Here is a 27,402-nt window from a genome sequence, read left to right on the forward strand (position 1 = left end):
ATTGTGCAGTGTGAAAGAGCTCCAGCTTGTGCTTCCCCCATCCAACACACAAAGATACTTGGGTCTTGCATGAATACTCAAACTGGAGAAATCAATCATAGAAGATAATGAGCCCTCAGGATCATTCCTGTCTACAAGTACACATAACCTCAGGGATTACTCACCTCTCTTGTGATTTTCTTTCATCGTGATGTTAAATTCCTTTTGAGGAAACTCAGGTGCATTATCATTTATATCTTTAATTGCAACATTGAACAGAAGAGATCTATCCACTATTTCTCCAGTGTTTCTGTCTGCAACATCAAAACGTATCTGTACAGAAGAGCAAGGAAATTGAGTTAGAGACTAATAATACAAATCATTTCATTCATAAAATGGCATGACAGGGTAGTGGCATGATGGCAAAGATGATAACCCTGATAAACATTACAATGTATAAAGATCCAAATACCTCAACAATAAGAACAAAAGTAGAGATTTTATTTCAGACTTTTTAGTTTGGAGTGCAACACTGGATATGTTCCAGCAAGTTCATTTTGCTTCTTTAACATCATAAATAAGAATAGTAAATGTGCCTACCTTGCAAACAAATCCACCCTTAAAAAAATAGGTTTTAAAACCTGTTTACAATAGGAATAAGGATTAGATTTTATCCCCTGGAAGCAATCAGTTTCAGCCTCAAAAGCAGCCTCCCTTAAGAATCTACCAATTGCTCCATATATAAAAAAACCTACCTATATTAATTTATTTAATGCTCTAATTTCGTTTCATCTATATTCCATTTTATACCCAATCTTGAAAGAAAAGCCAGACATAAATTAAACAAAACAATAAACAATACAAATATTCCATAGACTAGCTTTGAAAGCTAGCATCATAGACAATGTAGCCATAATTTCAATGTGACACTCACCCATATAGGAATCTAGGAATATATGCATACTCTATAGGAATGTAGAGTAAGAATCATGAATATACACTGAAATAAATGCACACCTGGCTTGCAAATGATGGATGGTGGCATGTACTTGGGGTTAAGAATTCTGTTTGATCTGCATTTTTAAACATAGCAGACAGGACTAGTAAAGACCAGAATAAAGATGGCCTTTGGGCAGCCTTCTCCATACTGTACATTTCAATTTTGTAATGTAGTTCTTGGCTTTAAAAATGCGTACTAAAAATGTATTTCTCAGGACAAAAAAAAGTACAAAAATGTGTATTGGGAAAAATGTACCCAATTTACATACACATTTGGTGGGAATTTAAAATCACAGAAAATGGATGGCACAGACTTATGACATCGCCCAGACTGAACCATCCATCTGTAGACTGAACCATCCATATTTAGATAGACTGACATTCATTGGAAGTCAGAAGTGCAGTGCACGAGTCAGCCATGCAAATCCAATCTGCTAAGGCTTCAGAATTCCAGGAGCACCCCTTCCCTGGATACAGGAGTGGGCAGCTATCACCTCAGAGGTTGATCCTGGTTTCTTAACTTCTCTTTCAGGTATAGCCAGTGCTGTGAGCAAGACATATAACATGAAAGATTGATATACCAAAAGCTGAGATCCAATGTGATGTAGGGATTTCAGCGGTGGACAGCAACTGGACATCAGGATTCAATTCTCCACTTGGCCATGGAAACCCACTGAGTGACCTTGGGCAAGTCACCCACTCTCAGCCCCAGAAAATCCTGTGATAGCTTCACCCTAGGGTCTCCGTAAGTCAGCAATGATATGAAGGCACACAACAACAACAATACCAAAACTGAGGTGGCCCCCACCCCACAGATACACAAAGGATAAAAAATGCAAAAAATTATTAGAATTTTTGGGCTATTGTGCCATAGTTACATTCTTGACTTCAAATCAGCTGGATTTTAAAATTTGTTTTAAAAAGGTGAGGTGGGTAGGGGAGTTGAAAAAAGAGAGAGTAAAAATCTGTTTTCATTTTTTGTCTATTTGAGACAGAAGGCATGACAGAGTCCAAGACCTCTTCTTGATATAATTCAGCAATAACAGGCAACATGATTTGAAATCAGCAGTAGGAAGAGAGACTTTGATTTTGATTTTAAAACAGGAGTGGAAAAAACTGTTAGTGCTAGTGAAATTTAATTTAAGATTAAGGAAAGAAATGTTAAAGTTTCAAAGACAGTTAAACAGCCTCACTTTAGAAGTGTTTGTGCTAGTTTTCTAACACATATCCCCCCCCCCCCCCCAGTAAAAGTGAAGCAGTGTTGCATAGTGGTATTGGACTATGGACTTTATCACACTAGCAAAAAAAGATGGGAGCATAGCTGGATACTCCCATCAATATCACAAAATAATGTCATGATTATTACACGACATCGCACGACATTGCACAACATCACAATTATCGCATGAATAACTGCACAATGTGATTTTCCATGAATAAAAAGTGGCATTAGGATTCCTCTTCATTCATGGGATAATCACGAGATAATCACAACGTCACATGAAGTTGTGTGATAATCATGATGTTATCGCGCAATGTTGATGGGAGCATCCCACTATGCTCTCGTCTCTTTTGACGGTGTAATAAAGTCTACTGATTTGTAAGATTTAGAATTAAGTCTCCACTGTGCTACTAAAATCAGTGGGCCAGCCACTCTCTCACAGCCTAACTTACCACATGGGGCAGTAGTAAGGATAAATGGGAAAGAAAGAAATGCATGTTTCTGACTGTGAATTCATTTGAGTAAAATTGGGGTATAAACATAATTAATGAACAAATAGGAAATTTACTGGATTGCTAGAAAACAAACTGTGATTAATGGCTAAATAATGTATGGTATCATAAAACTCTCACCAGGTGGGCATGCTTAAGAATATTAGTGATTATAAGCATACAATAACTGATACATGATGAAAGTACATAAAATATTTACAGTTTCTCAACTGCTTTTCTCAGTCATAAATACCGTGAAAGATGGGGTGGTCTCTCGATCAATGGTACGATGGACATATACATGTCCCTCCGCATCATCTTCAATAGAAAACAATCCAAACTCTGGAAATTCATCCACACCTGGTCCACTAATGATATATTTCACAGTCACATCCTGTGCTACATCATTGAAGAGCTATAAAACAGTACCAATTGTCATGAATAGGTTTTCATCAAGAGAGTGAAATTTCAGTATAAAGATTTTATTTAATTTATTTTTAAAATAAAATTCTGATAAATATGCCAAGAGTAAAACAGTCCCCAAATGAGTTGCATTTTAAACACACACACATACACCAAACTAATTCTACAGATCTTCTAAGGAATTATATTTTATAGTGAAACTAATCTAAAGTAAAAAAATATAAAATCATGCTGTACAATACACCAGGAAAGAGTCTGAGGTCTGAAATTTCTCCATTGTTAATTCCTGTATGAGTTTTACAAATACAGAGTCTCAAAAGACCACCCCTTTCCTAGCCAGATCGGGACCACAACAACCTCATGCCCCAGCCCCAATCCAGCCTTTCGAGGGCACAAAAAGGAGCTGCAAAAAGTGGTTCTTTTTTGCCCCCCTGAAAGGGTGCCATAGCCATGGCAGCACAGCTATATGGTGCTCCTTCGGTGCTGTGTCATTTGGACGCAGTGCTAGAGGAGCGCCATGATGCTGCATGCTGTGTGGAACTGTGTGTGGCATCATGGCACCATGGGGGCAGAGTCGGGGCATACATCATCTGGACGTGATGCCCCAACTCCATCCCCAGGCCGGCCTTTCAGGTTGGTCTGTACAGGGCCTTAGTTTTCATTACCATTACCCTTTAACACTAAAACTTCTGGATATATAAATTAATACTTAATAATTTCAGATTTTGACTAAAGTTTTGTTATACAGTAGAAAGTGTGGCTAAAAGGAAGTTTTCAGAGAGCATATCAGCAACATTGTCAGACTCCCCAAATTACTTTTTCTATCTAAATAAGGTTACTGTCATGAAGAACAAACAAAAATCCTTGGGTTATCAGGAGTGGACTTCTGAATGAAAGGCCTGCAAATTCAGCTCAATTCTGATAGTAAAAACAGAGGCGCGTTACAGACCGCCCAGAAGGGGCGGTCTCGCGCCACCGCCGGTTGCAGCATCCGGGAACCGCAGCAGCCAAACGGCGTGGTTCCTGGACGCTGCAAAGAAGGAGCGCGATTTTCACGCTCCTTCCTGCAGCCCAGAAGAGATGCCGCAAGTGCCAAAGCGCGCACTTGTGGTGTCACTTCCGCTGTGTGACGTGCGGACGCACAGCGTCCGCTACATCAAAATGGTGGCGCCCATCTGTATGCGGCACCACCATTTTGACATAGTCATTACGCGCAAGGAGCAAGGAGCGTCAGGAAGCACCGCCCCTCGCGCTCGATGACAGCGCCTCATGGACCTGTCTGTAACACGCCAAAGCATCTTAGACTGAGAGTGTATTCAGGGGTTCTCTGCTTTAAAAGTTTAAGCATACACTTTTTGCATCTGCCTCTGGATGCTGGATCTTCAATCTTCTAGTTAACAAATATATATATCAAGGTTTATTGCACCAACCTCATCTCTGGACTACATTCTACTTCACTGAATGCTAAATGACTTTGGAATCACAGCCAGAAATACAAAGCAGTTGACCAGAAATCTCTAGGACTTGCTAGAAGATGGGAAGGAGATATTAGAGAAGGAAGAAAAGGAGAAAGAGGAAGCAGTTTTTATAAATGTATTACCTCTCCAATAGGTTTTGGGAATGGCCCTTTGTCTTCTTCCTCAAGTTCCAGGGTGGTAATAACCCATCTCCTTTTTGTGCGACGCAAAGGACGCACAGTGTCCAACTGCTTGAGATCCAGTTTCTGAAAAGGCAACAATGCATTTCCATTATAATACCTACATAAATCATGGAAAAGATGCCTTTTCTCTAAAACAACACTGAAGCAAGAGGGGGTTTTGTACATGTTTCAAACAATCCTGAATGCCTTCAGCAAAAAGATCAGTAATGGTTTCTTTTTGTTCACTGCTCTGCAATATGATGTAAGTGAAGAACCCATATGCATGTACTGTTATGGGCTCAAGATGTAAGATGTGGCCAACCTCATCAATATACAAAGCCATTTTACTCAATATTCTACAGTTCCATCAAGGGATAAAACATGAGACTTGAAGAAATATTTACATATTAAGCAAATGTTATTCATTAAAGAATTCAATGAAGACCTCACCTGGCTGCTTCTCTTGTAGATGACCTTTCTTAGGCTGTTATCACCCAGTGCATGCTCCAAGCTGCTAGTGGTGAGAACCTGAAGGGACTGGGAAAAGGCCACAGTAAGGATCTCATTTTAGCCAATATTTGTCTAAATACAGTTCCTTCAGCTGAAAAGCCAGACAAAGTTACCACAAGACAATAGAACATTTACTGTAGCAAGGCTGAGTTTGCTCTCAAATGAATTCACCTTTTCATTATTTACTTTGAATTTCAGACATCGTTGATTGTCATGCAACTAGCAAACAGCCAGAACTTATTGAAATTTCTAATTCAATACAACCATTCAAAGCAAAGAAACTCTCTCCACTTTTCTGGCAACTTCAGTGGCACTCACTCCAAAATTTATAGCATGTGTTACTTTTCATGTAACAAATGATGTTTTGGATGTAGATCATTCATTAGAAGTAACAAATGATGTTTTGAATGTTAGGATGAAATTATTTAAGTTTGAAGGGTTTTGTGGGTTTAATGTATGTTTAGGATTCTTAATGTGAATAATGCAATGCTAATGTGCATGATGTGAATGTTCATTATGATGTGAATGCATGTATCTTTTTTTACTTCATAAAATTCCCAATAATTTTTTTTTAAAAAAACAGCAAAATATATAGAATATATATCATCTGGAAGTTGTAGAATTTTTTTTAGCCAGCGTCAGTTCTGTCAGTTACCAGTTTTTCCTGTTCTCGGCCCATCAATCCATCTCAACAAGAGAGGTTTACTCAGAACTGTTTCCCTCTGGATTACAAAAACACAACTGTCCTTTGCAGCCAACTATCCCTGCTTGAGTGATGGCTTAGCATGCTGTTTAACCTGTTCTATTTCTCAAAGCTTAATCTCAAAGGCATGGCCTGGTGTCCTTGTCTGTTTCACACTAAAATATTCTTGTGCCATTAGTCACCCACAGATTGAAAGAGGAAGTTCAAATGGTAGTGACAGGCACATACCCATATACTCCTAGGAAATCTCAGGGCCAAAACTACAACATTGAAACCATTCATGCTGATGTCACAAGGGGCTACCTCTGGTCATGTCATTAAGCATTATTACGTCAAGCATAAACCACTGTTGCACAAAATATGCCACTGAAGTTCTTTAAAAATGCTAAGTTTAATACATTTAATAATAAATGAGGAGCATACACACTTTTCAAGACAGTATTCTTGCCCTGAGATTCCTCTCCTTATCTTGAAGATTGAAGAAAGCAGCCCAGGACCTGAGATCTGGGAACTTAGTTAGCCACTACACTCAGACTACGAGCTGTTCATGCCCACTGTACCAATGCTGGAAATTGTTTTAGCAATGTAATTTCTTTGGGTAGTGCTGTTTAGTTACTGGTTGTTCAAATGGCTTCAGTTGTGGCCATGCTTCCATTTCCCAAAACAAATTGCTCCCACATTTGAAAGCTGGCCTGAATTTGCATTTAGTCACAGAATGTACCTGCAAGGATATTGTCTAGAGTTGGACATTATGATCATATCTTGCCTATGCTTAAAGCACGGGTTGAGTGTCCCTTATCTAAAATGCTTGGGGCTATAAGCTGTTGTTGTTGTTTTTTAATTTAGGGGAGGGGGTTGGGTTTTGGAATATTTGTATATACATAATGCAAACTGGAGATGTGATCCAAGTCTAAACAGGAAATCCATTTATGTTTCATATGCACATTATACACATAGCCTGAAAGTAATTTTATACACTATATTTTTAATACTTTGGTGCATGAAACAAAGTTGCTCTGTGATAAAACATCAAAATGCAAAGGTGTCACTATCCTTACCATCCAAGTGGACAGTTTTGGATTCTGGAATATTTCAGGTTTTGGAATTTTGGATAAGGAAGACTCACTTTGCATTATTTTGTAATCCAGTTCCAAATACAATTCAAGAGCTATGCATTCAGTTCACATTTGCCCCTAGAAAGGCTATCACTAGGAAAGGAGCACCCTCCTGCTAATGCTCCCAAGTAAGTGATATATGGAGAGCTACTGTCTCTGATACTGTAAGAAATATTACTGATGTTGGTTACAGAAAGAAATATTATTGATGTTAAAGACCCACGTGGTTTAGGGCTGTAGTAGTTGCAGAAATGCCACACTGAGCCAGACATTAAAAAAAGAAGCCCTGCACCTTTAACAGTTGCATAAGAATTGAAATTTTAGCTGACTGCATGGCAAGCTACATCTGCAGAAATCTCCTTTTCAATATAACCATTCATGATGCAAAACTTTTATTCTCATCCTAGGATTTGTAGTTTTTGTGGTGCCAGAGCTTTATAACAGAAAAGGCTAACTATCTTACAAAACTACAAATTCCAGAATTCCATAACATTGTGCCATGGTAGTTAAAGTTGTGCCAAACTGAATTAATTCTGCAGATGCAGCCTAAGGCTGCTGTTACACTGCAGAAATAAAGCAGTTTGACACCACTTTAATTTCCTTGGCTCACTGCTATGGAATTCTGGCATTTGTACTTTGGTGGAGTACCAGAGCTCTCCGATAGGGAAGGCTAAATATCTCACAAAACTACAATTCCATAGCACAGCCATGGCGGTTAAAGCAGTATCAAACTACATTAATTCTACAGCGTAGATGAGACCTCACCCCCAACAAACTAGGTAAAACATTTCAGCCTTACTCTGCTTTCTTCCGCATGCTAAGACCATTCTTTTCCTGGACTTTTACCACCTAAAGGTTTTTTTATTATTATTATGGACAGGTGAAGAGGTCCAGTTTATTTCCCACACAAGCAGATAAGATAAGCAAAAGACAGGATATTTTCAGCTTAGAAAACAGATAACCGTAGGAATTTACGAAAGAGTATAACCAAAGCATACAAAAACCTCTTACTATTTTTCAATCAGTAAACACCACCAATGAAAAGCAAATGTCCATCCCATTAAAGATACTAGTTTTCCACTCAGTCTCGCTTTTTATTGTGGCACTTGCTATCTCAGGATGAAATAGCAGTGCTGCTATTAAAATAATAACCCACGTGTCTATCTTGCTAAATAGTTATACCACTTTGACCCCACTTTAATTGTCATGGCTCCATCCTACAGATTCCTGGTGGGTAGCTTCATGAGGTACTTAGAACTCTCTGCCAAAAAGCAATAATGCCTGCACAAACTATAAATCCTAGGATACTGTGGGATGCAGTCATGACAGTCAGAGTGGGATCCAAGTCCTATAACAGACCTGAAACCACCCATTAGCGGAAAGGAAACAAAAGGCATGGCATGGCCTGGTGGTGCAGTGGGTAAATGCCTGTACTGCAGCCATTCACTCGAAACCACAAGGTTGCGAGTTCAAGACCAGCAAAAGGGCCCAAGTTCAACTCAGGCTTCCATCCTTCTGAGGTCGCTAAAATGAGTACCCAGACTGTTGGGGGCAAATTAGCTTACTTGCTGTTCACTGCTATGATCTTTGGAATAGCGGTATATAAATAAAACATATTATTATTGTTGTTGTTGTTGTTGTTGTTAATGTTCATTTTCTTTATACTGAGCTACAAATTACCAGATTCTGGGCACAATAAAGAATGAACTACTGTTGTTGCATTGCATTCCTATCTCTAAAGATAATGTTGCAGGTGTCTGTGTGCCCATCCACCTCAAAACTGCTTCACCAACTTTGGCACATGTACAATGAGAAAACAGTGGGAGGAGGAGAGATGCTGATGTTTAAATTAGAGGTGGGAAACTGCTCTGGCTCCATGGGCTAATTTTCCACCCTGTCTACTTCTGTTTTTGTATAATGGGTACTTTGGGAACTAAACAGTGCAGGAGAGACTGTGAAGTATTTAAAAGATGAACTCCCATTCTTGGAGGATTCAAGGAGAGACAACACACCCCTTTGTGGGGCAGAATAAGGATACCCTTGAGAGTAGGGTTGCCATATCCCGCCGGGGGGCGGGACAATCCCGGTTTGGAAGGGGCCAACCCGGTCCCGGTCCGGTTTGGCGCCCAAACCGGGACGGCCCCACCCACCGCAGCCACCTCAGGCCCCACGGCGGCTCCAAGGCCTTGCTGAGGCCTGGGAAGGCTCTCCGCGGTTGGAGCTCCAGCCGCGGAGACGCTCCCTCCCGGGCCCCAGCGAGCTCCGACCGCGGGGTCCTCCAAGGCCTCCGCAAGGCCAGGGAGGAAGAGGAGGCCGCTTCCCACCGCGGCGATCGCCGTGATGAGGAGCGGCCCCTGCCTCTTTCCCGGCCTGGGAGCCTGCTGAGGCTTCCTCCCAGGCCGGGAGGAGGAGCAGGCCGCTTCCCCTTGCGGCGATCGCCGCGATGAGGAGCAGCCTCCGCCTCTTTCCCGGCCTGGGAGCCGGCCTAGGCTTCCTCTCAGGCCGGGAGGAGGAGGAGGAAGCCTGGCACTGCGGCGATCGCCGCGATGCCAGGCTTCCCCCCGCCCTTCTCGGCCTGGGAGCCGGCCTAGGCTCCCTCCCAGGCCGGGAGGAGGAGGAGGAAGCCTGGCACCGCGGCGATCGCCGCGATGCCAGGCTTCCCCTCGCCCTTCTCGGCCTGGGAGCCGGCCTAGGCTCCCTCCCAGGCCGGGAGGAGGAGGAGGAAGCCTGGCACCGCGGCGATCGCCGCGATGCCAGGCTTCCCCTCGCCCTTCTTGGCCTGGGAGCCGGCCTAGGCTCCTTCCCAGGCCGGGAGGAGGAGGAGGAGGACAAGGTTTAAAAATCTAGGACTTTTTTTTTTTAATTTCCTAGCCAGGAAATTAAAAAAAAAATATCCTACATTTTCAAACCTTGTCCTACATTTGTCCCGGTTTCGAGGTACTCCATTATGGCAACCCTACTTGAGAGTAGGAAGGGTGGATGTCTTCAAAAATGGACACAAGGCCTCAGAGCATTTTTCAGTTCTAGAATAAAAAATCTAAACAAGAATAAAAACCTTCTTCACACAGTTGGCCCTCCATAGCCACAGATCCTTTATCCACAGACTCAATCATCCATGGCTTGAAATTATTAAAAATATATAAATTCCAAAAAGCAAACCTTGATTTTGCTGGTTTATTTTTTAAATTAGTAACACCATTTATTATGCCACTGTATTTAATGGGATTTGAGCATCCACAGATTTTGGTATCCATCAGGGTCTTGGAACCAAACTTCAGTGGATACAACGGACCCAATGCATTACCAAAGACCCACCTACAGCCCAAATCACATTTCAGTAAGCTCGCGCACAAAGGTGAGATCAGAAGTTCTTCTAGGTCAGACAACTGTTGACATTTAAGAGATCACATTGCCCCCTGCCCCCGAGTCTTGCCTGCAAGGGCTATGTAAGGGGTGAGCCAATTGTTTCATGTTTTAGATCACATATTTTAAGGCCGCTTTCCCCAACACAAAGTCACCTAAAAGTAAACTTCTGGGTCACTTCTTGTAGGAAAAGGAGCTTAAAATAGCTTACAAAGGCAAACAGCATTTTGAAATTGGCTCATGGAATGTGGGACCAAACATTCAAAAACTGAGGGCTGCAGGACCACAAAATGGCCCTGGAAGCTGCATGCATATGTGGGTCACACTATCCCTACCTGTGTTCTAGGCACAACTTCTCAAGGCTAGAATTGCCAAACTAATACCTGGAGGTAGCTCCTGTGCTTTTAGTGGTTGAGTAGAAAAGGGAATTTCAGGAGATGTTGCTCGTTTGCCTGGTTGCACTTGATTGAGAAGCAGCCTGGGCTGAAATGCCCTTTTCTATACAGTCTTACAGGTACAGGAGCCCCCTCCAATTTTCAGTCTGGAAACATTAGGACAGATGTTCATCATGTTACCAATTAAATTACATTGGGCAGCTATTTGCAGTTTTTACACTATAACAGAATTATGTGAAAATAAAGGCTAGGGGAAAAAAGGTGGGGGATACAGGATGTTTGCAAGCTGAAGATGATGCTATTTTGATTTTCAGGATTCTGTGTGGCAAATACATAGAAAAAAAGGCTTGTCTGGAAGCACACAATATTAAGTATTTATATATTTTTACAGAATTTAACAGGCTACATGGCATACATCATTTGTCCCAGCAATAAATTTGTCTTGTCTCTATTATTTCCACTTTAAAGATCTAGGAAAAGACAATGAAAAGCAGAACACTCCCTCCAACATTTCACAGGGACATGAGTGGCTGTGGCAAAACAATATCAGAATATGGTGTTAATGAGGAAGGGCAAACAAGCTAGGAGAGGGGGCAGCAGTTTGCTTTTGCCTGAGCCTACTGAGAAGGGCAATATTCCACCTCCTCCTCTCCCACCTTCTGAGCTAATTGAGTGCAAACTATTTTTGCTCTTTCGCGTTTTGCAATTGTTTTCAGCAACTAAAGTAAGCTGAGGATAAAGGAGGAAAGCAGGAGGAGGAGAGGAAAAATGGGACATTTTTAAAGCAGCTGAAAGTGTAAGACACTAGAGGATTAACTCATTGTCCCTGCCAAATCAGGACAATGGCTGTATTAATTTAGATCACATATCTGAATATAATTTCATGCCTAATAATTTGGTACTACAAGAATGATCCTTGTGCTATGTGCTCCCCGCACCCTTGTATTTTGTTTTTTGAACAGCAGTTTGGGGAAGGTGAAGAAGGGTGGAGAAATTAGTGATAATAACGGTTAAGCTCATCCCTCTGGGTGGTATGCTATGCACTATCATTCCATATTAAGCATCACTTAAATTATTATTCACCTCTTGCAAATGAAGAGACTACTATGGAGCCTAAGAATTGGGAAATACAACATGCCTATTCATGTCAAGTGGTGCATATCAGACTTAATTTAAAACCACTTTCTGTTGACTCTTTCAAGGCATATCATAGGACAGTCCTTCACTTCTTTTTGCAAGAATGCAGTTAATCTCTCAACAAAAACAAAGTTCTCCCTTCAGCCTTTTCTACAAAGGTTAAAGAAGGGCTGTTTCCTGCTTGAAACATGAGCCAGTAACTGCATCAATCTAATCAATTAGCAGGAGCTTTTTAAAGTCACTAATATGTAAAAATGTAACAATGGCGCGTTACAGACGCGCCTATAGTGCATATTAGGGTTAGGAAGGGACGTATTAGGGTTACGAAGGGGCGTCACTTCCTGACGCCCCTAACCCTAGTACAGACTGGGTCCGTACAAAATGGTGGCACTCGTTCCACACGGGGTCCACCATTGCTATGTCATGACCACGCCGCCTCCAAACGGGGTGGCGTGAAAGTGATGTACTGGGGCCGTGCGAGGGCGCCTGGGGCGCCCTTTCCGCAGCCCCAGAAGGAGCTCCGTTTTGGAGCTCCTTCCACCTTTGCGTCACTGGGCACAGCCTTTACATGGCTGCACCAGCGACGCAGAGCAGAAAGGGGCCAAGCGGCCCCTTTCTCCTCCTCCCCGCCACCGCTGGGTGTCCTTGGGCTTGAAGCCCCAAGGACACCCCTTTCCAGGCCGCAGGGAAGCAGCCTTTTGCCGCTTCCCCGCAGCCTGGAAAGCGGCGGATTGGGGCCTCAGAGGCTGCCATTGTGGCAGCTGAGGCCCCGATCCGGTGGGGAAAGGGCTGGATACAGGCCGCCCCAAACGGGTGGTCTGTAATTCGCCAATGACTCTAAATTGGTAAAACATTTTCTTTTTCATTACACGAGTTTTGTGCTCAAATGGTATGGAATTCTTCCTGAAGTGGAATTTAGCACAACATGGTGGTTTCTCTATTATTTTCATTTTGAAGAGGAAGACTTGTTGAATTCCAAGTGGCCCTTAGATTGTTACTCTCAGTGTGGTGCATTGCCCCAGGAGAGTAGATTTTGACTGAACATCAGAACTTACTGACAGTAGGAGTGGCTCAATATTGGAACCAATTGCCTAGAGAGATGGTGAGGTCTCCTGCTCTGGATGTCTTCAAAAAGAGGCTGGACAGCTACCTGCTGGGGATGCTTTAGCTGGAGATCCTCTGCATTGAGCAGGGACTTGGACTCCATGGTCCATAAGGCCCTTTCCAAGTCCATGATTCTATGAAACTATATGGCATCCTTTTATTTATTACTTATTCATTCACTGACTTAAATATTTATATCCCAGCTATAACCGAAGAGCTCATGGTAACTTGCAATAAATCTGTTTAAAAGAATAAATAACTACAATTTTGAAAGACTAAAATATGTATTATATCATGTATCCATGAAAAGCAGGCAATTTAAAAACAGTTAAGACAAATTGGAGTAAACCACTCCTTGAACAACTACTGTTGAGATCACAAGTGTCCTTTTCTATTTCTGTTTACCACATTTGTTCCTGAAATGAACTTTGCTCATACGGCTCCATAGAAACAAATGTCATTGTAGACTGACAGGTTGTAACTCGAACCTACGGTATTGTTTGTAGTTAAGCTTAACTGAACTGGCAATGGTATGCACATAACTCAAGGGTGGGCAAGTGCAGAGGGGCAGGAGACTTTTTTAATCCCCATATGCTTCCAGTTGGTCACACAACCAGGAATGACATCAGGTCACTTCCAGTTTCATTTTTGGATGATTATGGGCCAATTTTTTTTTTTTTTTAGTACATTGAGAAATTTTAAGAGATTTAGGCAGGTTTTAGGGTGAAAACCACTGTGTTTTGCATTTTGAGTCATTAGGGGGAAGTGTTTGAAGCCAAAAAAACAAATCATATCCACAATTTGGGGGTGCTGGAGTGCAGCCCCCGCACTTTCTTTGCCCCTGGGGTAACTTTAAAGAAACTGATTACTGGATTCCATTAGAGAAAATTTGAAAAAAGGAAGAAGAAGAGGAAGAAAAAGGAAGAAGGAAGAAGGAAAAAAGGAGAAGGAGATTAAAAATAAGTTAGAAGTGTTGAAGGCAAAACAGAAGACACAAAATACTATATTGATTGAGGAAATCTTTTATTTAAATATTAAGTGTGATAATAAAAAGAAATAAAGTATGTATAGATACAATACAGACTAATACAGACTAATTAGATGACAAACAAGAGAACATATTATTAGCAATACTATATGGTAATAATCTTTTGTATTATTTTATGGAAAGTTAACAGATTAAGAAAAATGCAAAATATTTAAGATAGGTATGTTAGTATAAAAGAGGTTCACAAAGGAAAATAATTATCTCTCTCAGCCAATGAGAAATGACGGGAAGTTATAAACTTTATATGTTTTGCTGCATATAGTAAAAATCCATCAGTATTTTTATGTATATATGGATGGATGGATGTAGACATATATACATATCCTTTTGCGGCTAGCATTGTGCTGAAGACATGACTGTGTAAGATTTTATTACTATGTTTCAAAATTAATATTTTATTATTATTTTTAAAAATTAATAAAAATATAATTAAAAAATAAAGAAACTGATTACAAATCTTAATTTAAAAACTCAACGTAGGACTGAGTGTCTATACAGAGAGCTTCACTTGACTCCAATATGTACTTTCATATAAATCAGATCTTCAGCTTTACTCATAATAAAACTTGAACAGTGATTCATTCAGCAGATCAAATATTTAAATTTGTTACTTTGAATCTGATAGCAGCATAAATATTGAGCACCAGAATCTGCCAGAAACCCAAGGCTCATTGTCAGGGTAATACATTATCTGTATGATATCATATATCCTGATTTCTAAAGCACTGTTTGTAAAATGAGCTCCATCTAGCCTCTCTTATTTAATGGTTATTTAAACATTCCATTACTGGCTTGAACAACCCATACCATGGTTACGCAAAGAAAGTCAATGAATAAATCTTTATATTTTTTCCCTTTATAAATCTTTTATATCTTCAAAATTAATCCCACATGTATTACCCAGGACTATGCTAGTTAAGCAGAGAACATGGCTTGGCTCTGTCCACCACAGACTTCAAACAACTGCAAAATTTCCGATAGTAGAGTGCAGAATTTCACAGCATGCACAAATGTGGCTATCAGACTGGTTAAAGAGCTTGCTGGGAATGCAATCACATTGAGTCTGTGTTCTCATATAAGTAAAAAAGCTAATCTTTATTAAGATAACTACAATGAGGTAGAAAATTAAGATTAGAACTAGACCTAACTATATTGAAGAGAATATTGATTAATATTGATTAATGGCTGAGTCAAAGTATGGAAAATCCTGAACAATATCAATGTCTCCATCATCTACTTTGAAGTTATGTAAATACCTCTGGACATTATTTTTGTTTTCTTAATGCTCAACTGTAGTCAGCTTGGACGTCTGGCATTTCTCACACCATATATGATAAAAGTCTTTGTTATAAAATTGTGAATATTACTGTGTTTGCATGGAAATATAATGAAATGGTCCTGTGGAGTTTGTAATATATATTGTGTGTTTCCAGTCTGTAGATCATTGTTTTATTTTCCATATACATTGAAAGATTTTAGTTAGAACTAGAGTATATTCTGTCTCTGTAGACTGAAGCAGCTCTATTGGTATGCCATCTATTCCAGGTGATTTACTTCTCCCAGGTGCTCTGGGTTCCACTTCACTTTCTAAAATGGGAGGTTCATCTTCATATGGTTCTTTTTTTAATGAATCTGTCATCCTTTTGTCTCTTTTATATAGTTCTTCTATTTATTGTTTCCATCTTCTTTTCACTTCTTCTTGGTCATATAATGTGTTCCCCTGCTAGTCATACAGCATCCCCACTCTTGGTTTAAATTTCTCTTTGGTTTCTCAGATATTGTGGAAAAGGTTTCTTTCCTTCCCTTTTTTGTTGCTGTCACATTGTATTATTATAGTAGTTCTTTTTGTCCCTGTACACAAGTCAATGAACAATTGCATTCAGGATTCTGACTCAGTTTCTGCCACCTTTTACTTTTGCTTCTCACTGCTTGAAGAGTTTAACCTGTCATCCATCAAGGCTTTTCTTTCTTTTTGGCTACAGATAATGTCTTTTTGCATTCTTCCCTGACAATGGAGATTATCACACCAGAGGCAATTCAGCAATAATCATGGTAATGAAAACAAAAGGCAATAGTAGCGCTATAGCGCTCAATAGTTTCACACACACTCGCTTTTGCAAAATTCAGAAACTTAAAAGCCAAAGAATAGTAGGGTTGCTTTTCACACATACCCGTGAATGATTCATTAGTACATTGGCATTGATCATTTTGTGCATGCATCCTTGCCTCCCTTTAAACCCGGGCTGCTTCCAGCAGTCCCTCTGAAGTTTAAAGATCCTGGGTTACTTGTTTAGTACAGCTCCTTCTTAAATGTGCTAAACATGTTATAAATGTGCTACATCTCAAAAATCAGCTTCACAAAAAAAAAAGTTCTTTTCTTTTGCTTTAACAAACCTCCACCTCTATTTTTCCCCCACCTTCATTTCTCCCCCAGCAAAATGGAAAGGGGGGGGTGGAATCAAGGCAGTGGCAGACAATACATAAGAGGAAGGACTGAAAGGGACATTGTACAAATTGTAACACTGCAACAACAGAGGCATTTAAAAGTGGAAGTGAACAGTCCCTTTAAAGTCTAAAGATCCCAGGTTGCTTCTGCAGTCCCTTTAAATTGGAATGATCCTGGCTTGCTTCCTTCAACCCATTTAAAGTTTAAAGATCTCACATTGCTTCCCCAATAGTGTGAATGAAACACAACTAGCTTTTGCCCACTGCCAATCGCGCTTCAGTCACACTACTGAGAAGCCATTCACAGGAATTCCCCATGAATGGTTTGTTGCTTGAGCATTGCCAGTTATTCCTAGGAGATGATCTTGACTGAGTGGGACATTGTCTGAAAATCCTCTGTGCGATTGCACAATTATCCCGCCATTTTGCCTTTTCTTCCCCCCTCCACTCCATCTGATAATCTCCAATGTCCCTGGCTTCAGTCCAAAGGTCTTCTTGCTCCTTGTCAATCAGGCGTAATGATACAATTCTATTTTTCCCATTATATTTATTTATTTAGCGTATTAGTATCCTGCCCTTCAGCCAATAAGGCTCTCAAAGCAACTTAGAAATTCTTAATTTGACAGTTCCCTGCCCTCAGGCCTACATTCAACATAATCAAGTCAAAATAAACAAAGCTCTCCTTTTTCTAATACTTGAATGACTGACATTGACTGTCCATGTACTGGAGTGGCCAGAACACACACTAGTGGAGTCAGATTCTTATTCCACAATGAAAAAAATTGGTGACTTGTTTTGGGGCACTTATTGCCCTAAGAGTTTATCACACAGGATTTATCCTGTGCAGAAACAGGATTTAAAATGGGAAAATCCTGCAAAAGCAGGATCGTTTTCACAAGACATCATGCACTAAAGTGCACATAAAGTGAGAAAATCCTGAAAAAGTGGGATTATTTTCACACGATGTCAGGAGGATTGAGCATTAACGTAAAAATAACCCACACAGAAAGTGGGTTCTGTAATGTACTTGACTGCTTTTGTATGTGTATGTATATGGTGGGACCCTAGGTTGGGAGGAGTGATTTCCATGTTAATCTGTGTATTGTTTTGGTTTTGCATGGCAAGGCCTCGGGGACTTAGGGTTGCCATAATTGTCCACTATTACCAGGGACAAAATGTGGACCAAATTCTAGACCAAACTGTAGGACAACTCTCAGTCCAAAATGTAGGACATTTAAGAAAAATGGAGGACCTTAAATGTCCTAGATTTTTGGCTGAGTTTTGTCCTGCAGTTGTCATACAGTTTGGTCTCGAATTTGTCCTACATTTTGTCCCTGGTAATAGTGGACAATTATGGCAACCCTACTCGGGGTGAGAGGATATGCAAGGAGGATTTCTGTCTGCTTAATTAGCGGTCCATTGTCTGCTGGGAAAAACCCTGATCCTGGGTGGTTTTCATTTGCATTTTGCCGAGTCTTAATTTTGGTGTGACTCAACAAAATGCAAATGAAAAGACAATGGACCACTAAGCAGACAGAAATCCTCCTTGCATATCCTCCCACCCTGAGGCCTTGCCATTCAACAACAGAACAATACAATGGAAATCACTCCTCCCAACCTAGAGTCACACAGTATACATGTCCCCCACTCACTTCCATGCCAGCATTCTCTGAAGATGCCAGCCACAGATACCTGCAAAACGTCAGGTGTAAACTCTTCTAGAACATGGCCACATAGCCCGAAAAACGCACAATAAACTATGGATGCCGGCCATGAAAGCCTTCGACATCACATGAATATGAGTGGTTTGGGCCCTCCATTTTTTTCTTGAAGGTCCTACATTTTTGGGGGGTGCCTTGTCCCCCTTTGCAGTTAGGATAGCTGGCCAGCTTGTGTTTCCAAGGCTCAACCTTGGAATTTCAAAAACAGCAGTGAAGAGGTTCAGACCACCAGCGCACAAAGCAAGAGGGGCCTGTCTGTCTTTGAGAGAAAGCAGAGCAGCCAGGCCCACTCTAAAGTCTAACTTTGAGCAACTTCCAGAGCCCAGATTAACAAAAGAAACTGCGCAGCCCCTAGAAATTAACCCCATCTCACTCTGCACCCCCAAAGAACACAAAGAGACTCAGGATGTTCCAGCACAGCCCATGAATACTGGTATCTTGGGGAAGAGGCAGACTTGAGTCCAAAACACACTGCAGAAACCATCCAGTTTGAGACGGCTTTGCCTGCCCTAGTTCAGTGCTAGGGAATTCTGGGAACTGTAGTTCTGTGAGACATTTAGCCTTCTCAGTCAGAAAGCTCTGGTGGCACAATAAACTACACTTCCCTGCATTCCCTAGCACTGAGCCAGGGCAGGTAAAGCAGTCTCAAAATAGATTATTTCTGCAGTGTATTTTGGACCTTAGTCGCATGTGCGGGAGAATCTATTATTATCATTACCACTATCATTATCATCATCATTATTATATATTCTATCAGTAGTCCCCAAACTGTGCCCTTTAAGAGATTTTGGACGTCAGCTCCCAGAAGCCTCTGCCATGTTGGCCAATAGTCTGGAATTCTGGGAGCTGAAGTCCAAAATTTCTTAAAGGGTCGGAGGGGTCGGCATCTTATTATCAAAGTCCTGCCAGTTTCAGGTTCTCTCTCCACCCCCCAGCAATTCCTTCTCTTCATTTGAATTACACTCCATTAGACTCTTTTTTCCTCTGCAACTTCGGGTTGCCATCATCTATCGTCCTCCTGGTTCAGCGTCTCAGTTTCTCACCGATTTCGAGTCTTGGTTGACATTTTTTCTTTCAGATACTGTCCCCTCCCTGATCTTAGGTGACTTTAACATCCACCTTGACGACCCCAAGAACTCCTCAACCTCTCGCTTCAGCTCTCTCTTAGCTTCCTTCGGTCTTCAACCCCATTCCAACTCTCCAACCCATTCCCTTGGTCACTGTCTTGACTCAGTTCTCCCCTCCAAGTGTGTCGTGTCCGACTACTCAGCCTCTGATTTTCCACTATCTTACCATCACCTACTTTCCTTTACTCTTACCTACATCCCACCTCCCTGTCATACCGTCCTCCGCCAGTTCCGCGATCTTCATTCTCTTAACCTTAACCATCTCACTCAGTCCTTGGACTCATCCTTCGCTTCTCTCAATCTTGGGGACTCTGCTGACTCAGCTATGTCTTTACTGAATTCTACTCTCTCTTCAACTCTTGACAGCTTTGCCCCACTATCTATGCGCGTGTCCTCCTCTTCCTCTATGACTAGGCCTCAGCCCTGGATCACTCCCATTGTTAGATTTCTCCGGTCCTGCTCCCGAGCAGCCAAACGTCTCTGGAGAAAGTCCAGGGAGTGGGCCGACTTTATCCATTTTAAGTTCATTCTTTTATCCTTTTCACGCGCCCTGTCGATGGCAAAACAAGACTACTTCAAATCATTGATCTGCACCAACGAGAGGCGCCCGCAGCGCTTGTTCTCCTGTTTCAATACACTGTTAAAACCCTCTCCTCCCTCTGTCTCTCTATTATTTTCTCCCTCCGACTTCGCCAATTACTTCATTACAAAGATCACCACCATTCGTTCTGAGTTAACTCCTCATGATTTGGCTCCCACCATTAATCTCCTCGCCCCTCCTACTAATAAACTCTCTGTGTTTCCTCCTGTTTCTTTGGAAGAACTCTCTTTGCTGATGAACTCATCAAAACCCACCACCTGCTCTCTTGACCCACTTCCTTCTCGTCTTCTAATCTCTATAGCCCCCTCTTTGTTACCCTCCCTCCTCTATATCTTCAATCTCTCTCTCTCCTCGGGTTCCTTCCCCTCAGTCTTCAAACATGCCTTAGTTTCCCCTATCCTGAAAAAACCCTCTCTCGACCCCTCTTCCTTGGCTAGCTATCGCCCAATCTCTCTTCTTCCTTTTCTCTCTAAGGTGTTGGAATGAGTTGTCTATTCACGCTGTCTTGAGTTTCTTGAAACCAACTCCATTCTGGATCCCTTCCAGTCTGGTTTTCGCCCACGGCACTCCACAGAGACGGCCCTTACTAAGATCTCGAATGATCTTTTGCGGGCCAAGGTGAATGGCCTTTATTCTATCCTTGTCCTACTCGATCTGTCTGCGGCCTTCGACACCGTGGACCACTGTCTCCTAATAGATGTACTCTCTGACCTTGGTTTCTCAGGCCTTGTTCTCGATTGGTTCACATCTTACTTGTCAGATCGATCTTTTTCAGTGGTCTCGGGTGGTCAGACCTCGTCGTCTGTCCCCTTATCTGTTGGAGTTCCTCAGGGCTCTGTCTTGGGTCCCCTTCTGTTCTCTTTATACACACTCTCCCTTGGCAAACTTATCAGTTCTTTTGGTTTCTCCTACCATCTGTACGCCAATGATACCCAACTGTACCTTTACACCCCTAATCTTTTGCCAGAGCTAGAGCAGCAAGTGTCATCCTGTTTAACAGCTGGCTCCCACTGGATGCACCATCGGCGCCTGAAGCTCAATATGTCTTGTTTTCCCTCCTAAGCCCACCCTTCACTACTCCTTTTCTATTTCTGTCAATAACATCTATATCCAGCCGGTCCAGGAAGCCCGCAGTCTTGGTTTCATATTTGACGCCTCTTTGTCATTTATCCCTCAGATCCAGACTACAGCCAAAGTCTGCAGATTCTTTCTCTACAATATCGCCAAAATCCATTCATATCTCTCAGCTTCTACCGCAAAGACATTGGTCTATGCCCTAGTGGTCTCACGACTAGACTACTGTAACCTCCTTTGGGCAGGGCTTCCCCTCTCTCATCTCCACCCATTAATTTCTGTTCAGCATTCAGCTGCACGCATTATTTCACTCGCTCGCCGTTATGATTATGTCTCCCCTCTGTTGTCCTCCCTTCACTGGCTCCCTTTTCCTTTCCGCATCAGGTACAAACTCTTGCTACTCACCTTTAAAGCCCTGCATGGGCTGGCCCCTCTTTATTTAACCGATCTTCTCTCTCCCTATATCCCTACTCGCACTCTCCGCTCTGATAGCCAAAGTCTCCTCTCTCAACCCAGGATCTCCTCTGCCCCATCCCGGATCCGTCCCTTGTCTCTTGCTGCCCCTCATTCCTGGAACCTTCTTCCTCTGCATGCACGGTTCATCACTTTCCTAACCAGCTTTAAGGCTGAGCTGAAAACCATATTGTTTAGGGAAGCGTTCTCAGGGAATTTGTGATTGTCATCTGGCTGTCTGACAATATTTGATGTGATGTGATTTCTTTGATATTTGATGTTTTTAATTTGTTTTTTTCTTTTCTATATGGTAATTTTATCTATTCCTCTTTTAATTGTTATTATCTTAGAATGTACGCCTTGGGTACGCTTTTATATTCTCTCTAATTTTACTGACTTTGTACAGCGCTGTGTATAATTACAGCGCTTTAGAAATAAAGTTTAATAATAATAATAATAATAATAATAATAATAATAAAGGGCACAGTCTGGGGACCACTGTACTATATTATATCATAAGATATATATGTGTGTGTGTGTGTGTGTGTGTGTGTATACACACACACACACACACACACACAGGGGGAGAGAGGGGGAGAGAGAGAGACATATACATACTGTGCTTTTAAATTGTAAATCACTTTGGGTCACAATTTTGGAGGGAAAGCAGGATATTATTATTATTAAATATATAATACATTCTTTGTAATGTATATAAATATACCTTAAAATGTCTTACATACTTATACACACACACACACACACTGTTTTTAAATTGTAAGCCACTTTGAGTCCCAATTTTGGAGGGAAAGCAGGATATTATTAGTATTATTAAATATGTAATACATTATATGTAATGTATATTATATATATATAATGTAGTACATATTTAATAATACTAATAATATCCTGCTTTCCCTCCAAAATTGGGACTCAAAGCGGCTTCCAGTTTAAAAGCACAGTACAGCTGAAACCATAAGAAAGTGACCATGAAATTCCTACTCCCTTATTAAAACTGATCACTTGTTCTAGACAGAGAGAGAGAATACAACTCTCTCTTTAAGGGAATTTTGGACTTCAGCTCCCAGAATCCCAGACCATTGGCCAACGTGGCTGAGGGCTTCTGGGAACTGAAGTCCACAAAAACCTCTTAAAGGGCCATCGATGGAGGACCACTGCGCAAGAGCTCTTGGGGATAGAGGCTTTATTGATGGAGCTTCCAAAGCTTGCGACAAGGCATTGGGTGCATTTGGGAGCTGGATGATCAGGATCCTCAAGGGATCAAAAAGCTTTGTGGGTTGGGAGATTGGTGTTTTAGGGAGAAAGTGGGCAGTAGGGATAACCATGGGGAGCCTTGGGCTTTAAAGGCTGCATCTACACTGGAGAAATAACCCGCTTTGGCAGCGCGTTAACTCTTTTTTTTTGGCTCAAGGCTATGGAATTCTGGGAGTTGGAGTTTGTTGTGGGGCCCAGAGCGGAGCTCCGCTCAGCTCTGGGCCCCACAACAAACTCCAACTCCCAGAATTCCATAGCAAAGTCAGACAACGAGTTAAAGCGCTGCCAAAGCGGGTTATTTCTCCAGTGTGGATGTAGCCTAGAAGACTCTGGAAGTCAGTCTCTCAACCTCAGAGGATGGCAATGGCAACCAACTGAAGAAACTTGGCAAGAAACCCCCTGGAGAGCTTCGCCAAGCAACGATCGCGATGTAACGGTAACTAAGGAACCCGTTCTTTACGCGTCGCGCACACACCCTTAGAAAGGGCATCCGAGGCCAGAAAGCAAGGGGTCCTGAGGGGGCCAAGCGAAATTTCCTTTCACTCACCGTCAGGAGAGCAAAGGCAGCCGTTACAAACGCGTTCCTCGCCGGCATCGTTCCTCCGTTCCTGCCTGGCTGCTGAGGTCTCTCTCTCTCCTTCTTTCTTTAGGAGGCTCTAATAAGAAGGGGCTCCAATCTTCAGCTCCAAAGCACGCAGCCTGGGTGCAGCTGGAGCCCTTCTGTTCTGCGGGGAGTGTGGGCATTGCAGTCCCTTAAGAGGCCCCTGGAGGAGGGAGCAGGACTCCTTGCAGGTATGGCTGATCTGGAGTGACTCCTCCTCCAGGCCTTCCCTCAGCCAGGCTGCCCTTTGCCACCTGCTGCTACTCCCTTGAAAAACAACAAAAGACAGCTGGGGATATGCCCTTTTAACCCACTCTCTTCCCACTGGAGAAAGAAAGGCAAGGGGCCTCAGCCTGGCCCACCCATCTAGTCCACATTTGACTTTTGTGGCTTTGATTCATCTGTCCTCTCTAGGAATCTCTAGGTCCTCCGGCACAACTCAGTGGTCAACTTTAACCAAAAGTCACACGGAAGGACCTAGAGCGGTGGTCCTCAACCTTCCTAATGCCACGACCCTTTAATACAGTGCCTCATATTGTGGTGACTCCCCATCATAACATTATTTTTGCCTTGGTTCCTAAGACCGTCGGAAAGGGGTCGCCACCCACAGATTGAGAACCGCTGGCCTAGACATTTAACGGAATTATCACACCCGAGGCTTACTGTGCTAAATCTCTAGCAAAACGCTCCCAAAAGGCAAAGGTGTGATAGCTGCTCGCGCTTCTGAAGCGTCACTGAAGCGTCCCCTCATTTCTCCCGTAGTCAAAGTGCTCCCAGAGCAGCCACTTCTTCAATAACGTGAACATCTGTTATGAAGAAATGGCTGTTCCACGAACACTTTGCTGACAGGAGAGGTGAGGGGACATTTCAGGGATGCTTCAGAAGCGCGACCGGCTATCACATCTTCGCACTTCTGGAGCGTTTTACCAGCGATTTATGAATGGTAAGCATCCACGGGATAATCGCCCTAGAGAGAACACTCTGCTAGGCATTTGCAGCTCCTCCAACGCAGTTCTTTGGTCAGTATTTGGCAGACGTTGACCACAGAGTTGCACCGGAGGACCTAGAGATACCTAGAGAGGGCTTCTCTCCGGTAGAAACATAGGAGTTGATCACACTAGAAGTAATGCAGCTTGACACCACTTTAAATGCTGTGGCTCCAAATTATGGAACTCTAGGATTTGTAACTTCATTTCCACACACAAAGGATTTGTAATCTGAATTGACACGTTCACATACCAATGGTGTGTGTGTGTGTGTGTGTGTGTGTGTGTTTAGTTTCCACTCCAGATGCATCTGAGGAAGTAGACTGAAGTCTACGAAAGCTCATGCTGCCAATTTCTTTTAGTCTCAAAAGTGCCACAGGATCTCTTTACATCTAAGAATTGTAGTTTTACATGGTCTTTAGCTCTCTCTACCAAAGAGTGCAGGTGTCTCACAGTAAACTACAAATCCCAAGACTCTGCAAGACGGAGGCATGGCAGTTAACAGTTTCAAACCATATTATTTCTAAAGTGCAGACACACCCTAAGAGTGAGGTGAGGCCAGGCAGGTGTTAAGCTGTTGGGATGGGGATGAGTGCATTGCCTTCCCCAAATAAGAATTGCACTCCCATGAAATTTTCAGTCCCCAAATTTTTAGATTTCTCATAACCTAAAACTTCAGTTGAGCAGTTTAGGCATCCCAAGAAAAGGGGCAGGTCAAGTCACCAAGGGAATGTGAACACAGCAATGTAAAATCACTAGATGTGGACTGCTTTCAATGTTTTTACTCTCTGCAATGCTCAAAATTTGGGTTTAGGAAGTGAAGTAAAATTTCATGGTGGGAGGACAGAATACTCATCTTGTTCTCCCATCCATAGCTACAGCCCAGAATTAGAGATCATGTGCTCAGTAGCCCAGCCAAAGTGGCACCAACAAAGCCTTAACTCAGCCATTTGAGCAACTTGACAACATCATAAAGATTAGGACTCTTAAGTATAAATAACAGGGATCTAGGAGAGTTTCAAGCCAGCCTTGGCTTACAAGAAAGGTTAGATCTTTTCCATAGCTTTACCATTGTTTAACTTAAACAGTGGTAGATATCTTGCAACACCTTTGAGACTAACTGAAATAAAGAAGTTGGTAGCTTGAGCTTACTGCATACTGATTCGACAGACAAACACGGCTATATCTTTGAATTAAACCTTGGCAATAAGTCCTATTTCAGTTTTATGTCCAAGTATCAAATGGAGTTGTCTGAGGGGGCATTCCCATTGGAAGGATGACTCGATTTCTGATTTGGCTTGGCTGCGTGTCAGAAATTGATCCCAAAAGGCTCCTTGTTCCCACTCCAAACAAGATTTTCCTTACTCCAGAGTAAGCATGTGGGGTTTTTTATGGCACAATTCTTGTTCCCATTTGTGCCGCTTCATATGTCAATCATTTGATGGCAGGAGGGAGGGAGGGAGAAGCCCCCAAGTTGGGGATGGAAGGTGAAGGAGTGAGAGGAGGAAAGGCTCAGGAAGGCCTGCATGTGTCTCTGGTGCTCCCTCCTTCCTGCCCCCTTCTTTCTCTCCTTTCCTTTCTCTTTTGCTGCTTCTCCTTACCTGGGAAGGGAATCCTCAGGGAGGGAGAGGTGTAGAGCATTATGGGGCGAGGCGATGCTCCTTCACTCAGATGTCATACACCAAAGCCAAACCCCCCCCCCCACACACACACACACAGAGGGCAATTTTTCAAAAATTAAATTGAACGCATATGTGATTAATTGCTTTAGCAAATAAATGCCTTTGTGGATCTCTTCCGGTGGGCTTTTCCAGACTAACCTCCAGCTGAATTAACCAAACTGATCCATTCAACTCTTTCACCGCCACTCCTGATGGTCTCTTGGAATAATTCGACCTGTGTCGATCCTTAGTTACAAAATTTGTAACTAAGTACACTCTATTGGAGATATTGTATTGTATCTTGATGTTTAGGTGTAATTTTTAGCAGAAGGAGGGAGGGTTAAGGGAATTAGGGAAATTTTATTATTGTCTATATGTCTGTTTTATTGGACTGTTGTTACCCGCCTAGATCCTGGAAGGGAGAAGTGGGATATAAATAAATATTTTATTATTATTTATTATTACTTTGCAAGTAGTTGCAAAAGCAATCAATCAAATATGCGCTTAGTTTAATTTTTTTAAAAAACAAGTATAAACACAGCACTGACGGGGGGGGGGATGGTGGATCTGTCATAAATTGAGGAGGGATAGTAAACCCCCCTCTGCCATTTGTCCCTCCCCTCCTGAATGCTGCGATTCCAAGTGTCGTTCCCACTTATTTGACTCGCTTAAGGATTGATTTCTGTGAAAAGAACCACAAAAAAGGCACTATCAAGTAACCCCAGGTTATTTGGAACTTTGAATGCTTTTTTCTTTTAATTGTACCTTGTTTCACTGCTGTAATCCGCTTGGATTCCTTGAGATTAAGCGGAATATAAAGAATTATTATTATTATTATCATCATTTGTGTTATTATTCTTTCCTCCTGGGATCGATCAAATGAGGATCAGAAGCGGTTTCAAATGGGAATGAGAGTCGTTTGCCTCGAATCCTGTTTCGAAGTAAACAGCAGTGGGAATGAGCCCTGGGCAGTCAAGACCTAGTTTGCTGTTCCATTCTGAACCAGGCGATCTGTTTTGTACCAGCAGCTTTGATTTCTCCCCCCCCCCCCCCCCGATCTAAATATTGGGCACAGTAATCAGCCTCCACAGATGGGTATTATCCATTGGATAGGAAAGATAAATTAAAGAATGTAAGATGTGTCCACACTGCAGCAATAATCCAGGTTGACACCACTCTAACTGCCAAGACTCAATGCTATGGCATTCTGGGAATTGTAGTTTTGTGAAACGTTTAGCCTTCTCTGTCAGAGAGCTCTGGTGCCCCACCAAGCTACAACTCCCAGGATCCCATAGCATTGAGCCATGGCTGTTAAAGTGGTGTCAACCTG

General features: G+C 42.2%; 1 protein-coding gene across 1 annotated transcript in view; it reads right to left on the reverse strand.

Annotated features, from left to right (window-relative positions):
* Positions 1-23,419, reverse strand: part of CDH26 (cadherin 26) — a 48,617-nt gene extending 25,198 nt beyond the window's left edge. The window contains exons 1-5 of the mRNA XM_089513324.1: positions 23,372-23,419; positions 5,204-5,314; positions 4,715-4,837; positions 2,945-3,106; positions 165-312 (exon numbers count right to left, since the gene is read on the reverse strand). Of these exons, the coding sequence (XP_089369450.1) occupies positions 165-312; positions 2,945-3,106; positions 4,715-4,837; positions 5,204-5,314; positions 23,372-23,419 (592 nt within the window). The remainder of the gene's footprint in view (positions 1-164; positions 313-2,944; positions 3,107-4,714; positions 4,838-5,203; positions 5,315-23,371) is intronic.
* Positions 23,420-27,402: the final 3,983 nt, after the last annotated feature.

This window comes from Sceloporus occidentalis, unplaced genomic scaffold (genome assembly GCF_023333645.1).
Source record: "Sceloporus occidentalis isolate IW3139 unplaced genomic scaffold, rSceOcc1.0.p SCAF_3, whole genome shotgun sequence".
NCBI lineage: Eukaryota > Metazoa > Chordata > Lepidosauria > Squamata > Phrynosomatidae > Sceloporus > Sceloporus occidentalis.